The following is an 8,419-nucleotide window of genomic DNA, read 5'->3' on the forward strand; positions in this document are numbered from 1 at the left end:
TCCAGTCCCTGTTAGATCTCCACTCTTGCTCTGCCCCTCAGAAAACCGACTTAACCTTGTGGCTACCCACGAGAGCCCAGCCCCTGGCTGTCACCACTTCCAGCTGCACCCCGCTTGTTCAGCATCAGTCACTGAGAACTCCTTACAGGACAAGCTGGGGCGGAGGAATAAAGATCTAACCCTGACGTGTAGACAGTGATGAATGGCAGAAGAAGAAACATCCATCAAGAGATCTTTGAATATGGAAAGGCTCTGCATACATGATAAAAACCAACTACACCACATACATCACACCACACACCACACTGCACATATAGTGTACATACCACATACATTCCATACAGACTGACTGCACTATACATACATACCACAATATATGTTACACAGCACGTCACACGACTCTACATACATACATGTCAGACTATACATACATACCACAATGCATACAAACCACACACCACACCATACATATACACATACCATACCCTACATACTTGCCATATCACACACATGCCACATCACACCATATACATTACAGCATATACACACTGTACAAACATACCATGCTGCACACGGCTCACACACAAACACACTGCACACATATCATCCAGATCTCACACACCACAGACACACACTGTGAGCACACAATTGTGATACACATATATTACCTGTACACCATCCCATCTCCACCCCTGCCTCCAGTAGAGCTACCAAGGTCTAAACTACAGGTCTCCTTGGTCTCCTGGCCACTTCTGAGGCCCAAGAGCAGCTCTCTTCTATAGCCCCCTGGGGCTGGGTTTGCTGGACCCTGCCCTCCATCCTCACTCCCTCTCTGCTACCCTCAGGGGGATGGCAACATCCGGTACTATGAGATCAGCACGGAGAAGCCCTACCTGAGCTACCTCATGGAGTTCCGCTCCCCAGCCCCACAGAAAGGCCTAGGTAAGGATCCCGAGATCCCTAGGATCTCAGCATTCTGCGGACTAGATGGCGTTGGCATGTGCCTCACTCCCTTGACACAGTAGTCAGACTCCAAAGCCACACTCAATGGGCAGGTGGGAATGGGACCCACAGGTGCTATTTCAGCCCGCAGCTGTCCCTAGAACCAGGCCCATCACTCATGGCACTACTTGGCCATCTCTGTCCAGCAGCAGCGTGCAGGGCATGGCCGCTGGGTCTTCTTCCCCAGCTCTCTGTAGATAAAGAGACTCACTCCAGAGTGGGTCTTACATGGTTCATGGTTGACTATCGGCTCTGAAGCCAGGACTCCAGCCCCAAGCTACAGCCCTGGTCTGGCCCAGCAGAGCAGACAAAAGTTCCACCATTACCCTAAGATTCCAGCTCCCAAAGAGGGGAATGGAAGATTGTGAGTTCAAGGTCAGACCGGGGGCTGTGAAGTGAGACTCTGTCGCAGTGAAGAAAAAGAGAGGAGGAGAGCTAGGTGGAAGGGAGGGCATGCTATAATTCTCTTTGGAAGAGTAGCGTCCATTCCAGTGGGAAACACCAAGAGCCCTCACTCACATTCACAGTACGAGAGAGACACAGGTACCTGCCTGCGCTTGGCATGCTGCCAGGCAGATGTCTTTGTGCTTCATTCTCCAGTGGCCTCACCACACGGGGCCGTTTCTGCTCAAACAACCAAAAGTTCAGAGTTAGCGATTCCTCTGAGGACTTCTGTGTGGAAAAAGACAGAGTCCCACTTCCAACTCAGTTTGTGGAACCACTGGCTGAGCTCTTAGTACCCTGCGTCCTTGGAGAAGCCATTCTACTAGGGACATCATGGCTAGTGACACACAGACAAGACTCACACGTACTGTTGGTTCTAGAAGATAAACAACGGAAGTCCTCTCTTGGGCTGTATTGAAGCCTCTGAATGAGTGGGGGATGGGCTTTGCCCTCCATTTTCTTCTCCACAGACTGAGACTCAGAGTTTAGGGAAGGACGGTTCATCCCAGAAGGTGCTGGGCCCTGCAGCCGTGCTATAACTTTACATGCTGCGTTTGAGGCCAGCCTGAAATACGTGGCTTTGCCTCTGCCCTCCCGCCTCAAGGAAGTGACCATCTAAAGTCAGAGACTGACTCAAGACATCATGGTCACCCCTCGGTCCTCTGGATGGATTTTGCCCCCAAATAAGAACATTAGGCAGTGAGCGGGGACAGAGAGAGTCCCCATAAAGCCATGCCTCTCTTCGTAGGTGTCATGCCCAAGCATGGGTTGGATGTGTCCGCCTGTGAAGTGTTCCGCTTCTACAAGCTGGTGACACTCAAGGGCCTGATTGAACCTATCTCTATGATTGTGCCCCGGAGGGTGAGTGGGGCTGGGCTGCAAAGGGCCCCGTGCTGGACTGTACAAACCAGAAGCCAAGAAAGAGCCAGATGAAAGGTGTCATGGACTAGAATATTCAGGCTCCACCTGGGGCAGAGGGTGGAGAATACTCTCGGGTGGGGGATGGTTGATTTGCATGAAAGGGGACAGTTCTAGAAGGGAGGCACGGGGAGGGCAATGACAATGCAGGAATGTGCCTGGCTGGATGGCCAAGGCTGGCTCAGCAGTCCCCAGAGATCCTTCTCTTCTCCCTCCTTCATGCAGTCAGATTCCTACCAAGAAGACATTTATCCCATGACACCAGGCACGGAGCCGGCTCTAACCCCAGATGAATGGCTGGGAGGCATCAACCGAGGTACCTCAGCAGGCAGGCGCCACAGAAGGGCCCAAGAGGCTACAGGCTCTGCCTGTCCCTAGTTCACCCTGCTTCCTCTGCATGATCCCCTGTCCAGATGTCGCTTCCTTCCCACACAGCCAGCTTGCTGCAATGAGGACCCCTTACTCTACGGCGCTCCCTGTTAGTTGACATTGTCTCCTTTGCCTTTCTAGATCCTGTGCTGATGTCTTTGAAGGAAGGCTATAAGAAGTCTTCAAAAGTGGTGTTTAAAGCCCCCATCCGAGAAAAGAAGACTGTTGTCGTGAACGGCATAGATCTGTTAGAAAATGTCCCACCCAGGACAGAGAATGAGGTAAGGTGTAGGGTCTCTCCCATGGCTCGGGAAGAGCCAGACCTTTATGGAACTACTATGAGCTTCAGGCTTAGAGGCCAGCTCTATTCTGGGACATTTTTCTTTCAGTGACAAATTCTGGAAGTAGCATGTGGTTGGCTTCCTTTGCCTCTGACCTCAATGACTAGAGGCTGGGAAGTCAGAAAGATCTGCCCCCTCCAACCTCAGATTCACTGACACAGGGGTTGAGCATCTCCTCATGAATCCACCACGGAGCCTTACTGTCAGGTGTTGCCGTGGGGATTATAAATTACCAACGAACAGGATCCAGCCAGGCCTCATCATCAGAGCCCACTAGCCTTCTTGTTTGATGGTCTGTCACGCTTCCTGCCTCAGTGGAAGAGGCTGAATGTCTTTAAAAGGTTTTTTTGTACCACCTAGATGGGGTGCAGGCCCATTCTGGGAGAGCTAGAGTGGAGCCATTCTTGACCATGTCCTCTGAAATTATCCCTATTCAGTTTGTACGGCCAGGCCCACATGCCAACACAGCTCAGCTCAGCTCAGCTGGAGGCTACAAATTGCCTACTCTGTGCCAGGCCCTTGGCCTGCTGCAGCTGGAAGAGTGATTGGCTGAATGAGCCCATCTGTGTGTGGATACTGGCTCTGCCATTTCCTGGCTGGGACAGAGTGAGTTTCCTGACTTTTCCAACTGCTGTGACATTTAAGAGACAGGGCATGAATACCCAATAGTCTTTGCAGCTCATGCTAAGTGCTCAAAGAGGCCAGCTGTGCTAGGTCTGTATTTCTGTGTGATAAATTCCCCCAGAGAATATTAACTTCACCCCATGTATTAGCTACTTGTCTCATTGTTGTGACCAAAATACCTGAAGGAGCCAGCAGAAAGGGTTTATTTGGGCTTACAGTTCAAGGGGATACGGTCCATTATGGTAAGGGAAATCATGGCAGCATTAGTAGGAGACATCTGGTCACATCACCTCCACAGTCAGGAAGCAGAGAGTGAACAGAAAGTTCAGCAGTTATAAAACCTCTGCTGTCACCCTAGTGACCTACTTCATCTGGGGAGACATTGCCTCCTTAAAGGCTCCACAACTTCCCCAAATAGCACCACCCATTGGAAACCAAGTATGAAACACATGAGCCTCTGGGGTGCATTCAACACTCACTTAAAGCACAACACCTCACAAAGGTTTGTCAGCTCATGGAGTCTATGGGTTCCTGTGGTTCAAGTCTCTCAGGAAGCTGCCGTTATGTCAGCTAGGGCTGCAATAACATCCCAGGCCCTAGGTAAGGAAGGACCTGCTTGGATACTCACTCACATGGCTGCTGTCACACTGAGGGCCTCAGTCCTGTCTACGCCAAATGGATTTCACGTGCTAGCTTTAACCTTGGCAGCCAGCTTCCAATTGAGCACGAGAGGAGCCCAAGATGGAGCCAAAATAGTTCTGTAAATCTAATCTGGAGAAGACACATCATTGTTCCTGTCATACCCAGTTAGCAAACACAAGCTCTTAGGTCTAGTTCAATCTCAAAGGGGGAAGAATAACACAGTGCCATCTTAGACTAGGCTGCTGGTCCACAAACGTAGGCTCTTGCCATCATTAATAAAGATCAGACTGCACTCGACCTCAGGAATCGCCTTAAAAGAGAACTTCACAGGCAACTTGATCACTGGCATGAAATGTGTGTATGTGGGCTGGGGATGTGGCTCAGTGGGTAAAATCCTTGTCTAGCATGCTCAAGGACCTGGGTTCGATACCCGGGACCATATAAATTGGGCATGGTGATAGACACCTGTAATCCCTGCCCTTTTGAGATAGAATAGCCTGAGCTAGAGACCTGGGAGAAGGAGGGGGAAGGAAGAGAAATAAATGTGGGGTTATGTAGATGTAGAATATTTCTAGAATGGATGAAATCTTGTGATAAACAGGATTCTTTTCAAAATAGCCAGGAGGAGGGCAGCACAGGGTAGTGGTGGGAGAATCGGAGCAGGGGTGAATGTAGGCACTATGGAGTTTCTGGTACTGTTTCCTAGTTTTGTTTATATTTAATATTCAGTCTTTTACACATTTTTAAAGTACTCTGCCTTTTGAGTGTAGAGATGTGGGTTGTTGAAATAGCCCAGGTGAGAAATAGCGAGGGTTGGAACTCTGTCTCAGGCCTGAGGGTGGAGAGGAAGGGCTGGAGGGGATTAAGTGGAGTGACATCCAGCTACAGAGATGTCCATCTGGATGGACCTGAGGATGGGAACATTCACAGGTTCTCTGTCTTGAAGAACAAAACAAACAAAAAAGTCATTAGGAGCTTGGCAGGGTGGTATATACCTCTCTCTGTTCCCCAGCACTCATTCTCGGGAGACAGAAGCAGAAGCAGATGGCATTCAAGCCATCCTCTACCTCGTAGCAAATTCCGATGTAGCCAACTTGAACTACAAGAAAGGAGAAAACGAAGGCGAGAAGGGAGGGAGGGAAAAGAGAGAAGAAAGAAAAGAAGTAGAGGCAGGAGAATCAGGTGTTCAAAGCCAGCCTCAGTTATATGACAGATTGGGCTACACATGAAACCCTATCTCAAACAAAGGCTGTAGGTTCAGACCTAAGAAGGGGAAAGCTTGGGATGCTAGGAACTGGCCTCTCTCGGGCAGGTCTGCTTGGCCAGCAGGCTTTCTGTTCTCTCCTCACGGGTAGCTAGGAGCCCTGGAGGGGTGAGCCTGGAGAATAATTGCAGGGAGCATGATTGGCTGTCCCAGGGTGGCAGGAGGCATGGGGAAGGTGAAGAGACAGGGCATGCCTGGGTGGGGTGGTATGTCTGAGAGCCCTGGTCCTCCAGAGTCCTCCGTACCAGCTTTCTCCCTGCACCCCTTGCTGCACCCCAGCTCCTCAGGATGTTCTTCAGGCAGCAGGATGAGATCCGGAGGCTGAAGGAAGAGCTGACACAGAAGGACATACGGCTCCGTCAGCTCCAGCTGGAACTGAAAAACCTGCGCAACAACCCCAAGAACTGTTAGCCCCTCCGCGGGCTGTTTTCCAAGCCAATCTCTCCGTTGTTTCTACTGGTCCCTAAACTGCCCCTTATCTATGGAGCCCAGAGACAGGGCCTGAACTGGAGCTGGGGACCAGTCGGTAGACCCCCATCTACCACCTCAAGAACTGGAAGCTGACCTTTGACCTCCTGACTTCATTAACCAGTCCCTCTGCCTCTCCTGGAGAGCCCACCCCTGACTGGCAGCCCCTTTCCCTGCAACCCCATGAGCCAGGCTTCCCCTTGGCTCCCTGCAGGATGCCCTCCAAGGGATGGAGAGAGCAGGATTACAACCTGATTTAGAACTTGAATCTGTCCCCTGCAGAGGGGCTCCCAGGACCTGTCTACACAGGGATTAGTTGCTCCCGGTCCCAGCGTCACTTCTGAAGCACAGTGAGGTCTGGGTTGAGGGTAGAGTGCTCTACCCACCTCCCGCCTCATTCTGCTCCCAGCTGCCCTGCAAGCCAAGTTCATCTCACCCAGTGGCGAGCACCTGGCAGCCTGCCCTTTTCTTTCTGAACTCTCCCCCACCCGCTTGTCTTCAGGGAACGAAGAGGACACTCTCCAAGGCCATAATGACCCCTCGCCTTCCCCCGTGGTTCTCTTCAAAGCTCTTACACCCCTTTTCCATTGACTTTGTGATCCAGGCAGGGTAGGGATTCGTGTCCCCATTTGTCAAATGACGGAACTGAGGGTTGCAATCAGGTTTCAACTTAAGAAATCATCCAAAGGGGCAGCAGCAGACAAAGTACCCTTGGCATCCAGACCCCCTGGCCAGGGCCTTTCCCAGTGTATTAAGACGCCAATCCCTTTGTGGACTCCCCCAGAATGAGGCCTGGAAGCCACTTCTATCTACTGTCTGCCCAACACCAGTAGTGCCAACATGCCATACTGCCCGGTTGAGGCCCCTCACACTCAGTGCCCCTGGGTTCTCCTGACCTGAACTCTTTGCCCTCATCACCCTCAGGGGGCTCCATCTGAGATGAGGCCTCTTCCTGGAAGTTGAGGCTGAGAAGGGCAGAGCTTGGCCCTAGGGCATGCAGAGCAAGGGTCTGGTAGCTTCCAGGGATGTTCTGCCTGTGTCTCCTGCTGCCTTCCCCTTCCCACTTTCAGCCTTACACACGCAGGATGACCACAGCCACTCCATCCACACAGCACTTTTAAGTCTCCCATATTTTTGACACATAGATCTCACACATAGCATCTGCCCTACTTTACAGTGACGGAAACGGGGACGTGGCCCTCGGGTGCACAGCTCTGAGATGCTACATCTCCTTTGGTCTGCTACAGGCTTGCTTTACTCTCTCTTCCCATTCTCCGCCTACCACACGGAACTCAAAAGCACTATGGCAGTCACTGCCGTCTGGGCAGAGGAGATGTGGGTATCTCTGTCGTTGCCGGGGGTCTGCTACACACAAGACACTCCTTGCCTGCCCTTTCTGTGGCCACCCTGCAAAACTTCCCAACCACAGAGGCCCTGCTGGGGAGCTGGGAAATGAGATTCCCCAGTCTTGGGGCCTCTCCTCTTCAACCAATGATGTTTCCTGCTCCCAGCCTGCTGAAGTAGCTTCTCCTCTCACACTACCACAGCTAGTCTTCCTGCTCTCATCACCTCCTCCACACTTCTGGAACTTTCTTTCCATCGACCTTTGTGGTCTTCTGTGATTATTTATGCTGCCTCCCAAGGATAGAATTGAAATAAAATGTTTTCACTTATTAAGCTAAGGCATGGCCATGTCATTTAACCCCAGGGAGATCCTACTTTGGTCACCACATTGTCCCTATGGCTAGCCACACACTCACGGCTCCTTTGTCTTTCTGAAATGACAGCTACCTGTACAGCTCTCCCGCCACATCTCTACATCTGTATTGCTCTCCCGCCACGTTCTATACAGCTATTCCACCATATTCTGTTCATCTGGCACTTTTGTTATTGTGGGCCCAACGGTGCTTTGCTGTAGGGCCTGCCCTGTACACTGTATGAGTGCTGGTCAGTGTCCCTGACCTAACACATTAGATGTCATAGCAATCTCCACTTAGTACCTCTGTGAATATCGGAATCACCCCAATTCAAAACTACTGTTCTGGGGTTGGTGAGGTGGCTCAACAGGAAAAGGGACCTGCCACCAAACCTGACAACCTGAGTTGGTAGGAGGAGAGAACTGACTCCCTATAATTGTCCTCTGACCACCACACATTTGACATGGCACTCCTGTGCACTTGCACACACACACACACACACACACACACACACAAATATTACAATTTTTAATGAACTACTTCCTACAGTTACTCAAAAGGTATTTTCTATATAGGGTCTCATACCTATGATTCTACCACTCAAAGGCTGAGGCAGGAGGATTATCAAGAGTTCCATCCCAAACTGAGAT

At 51.0% G+C, this 8,419-nt stretch overlaps 1 protein-coding gene across 1 annotated transcript in view; it reads left to right on the plus strand.

Annotated features, from left to right (window-relative positions):
- Positions 1-7,754, plus strand: part of Coro2b (coronin 2B) — a 112,882-nt gene extending 105,128 nt beyond the window's left edge. Inside the window, exons 8-12 of the mRNA XM_041679562.1 lie at positions 846-942; positions 2,195-2,307; positions 2,590-2,680; positions 2,875-3,014; positions 5,884-7,754. Coding sequence (XP_041535496.1) covers positions 846-942; positions 2,195-2,307; positions 2,590-2,680; positions 2,875-3,014; positions 5,884-6,015 — 573 coding nt within the window. The 3' untranslated portion in view covers positions 6,016-7,754. The remainder of the gene's footprint in view (positions 1-845; positions 943-2,194; positions 2,308-2,589; positions 2,681-2,874; positions 3,015-5,883) is intronic.
- Positions 7,755-8,419: the final 665 nt, after the last annotated feature.

Source organism: Microtus oregoni, unplaced genomic scaffold (genome assembly GCF_018167655.1).
Source record: "Microtus oregoni isolate MIOR12 unplaced genomic scaffold, Mior012 000032F_ref0000030, whole genome shotgun sequence".
In the NCBI taxonomy this organism is placed as follows: Eukaryota; Metazoa; Chordata; class Mammalia; order Rodentia; family Cricetidae; genus Microtus; species Microtus oregoni.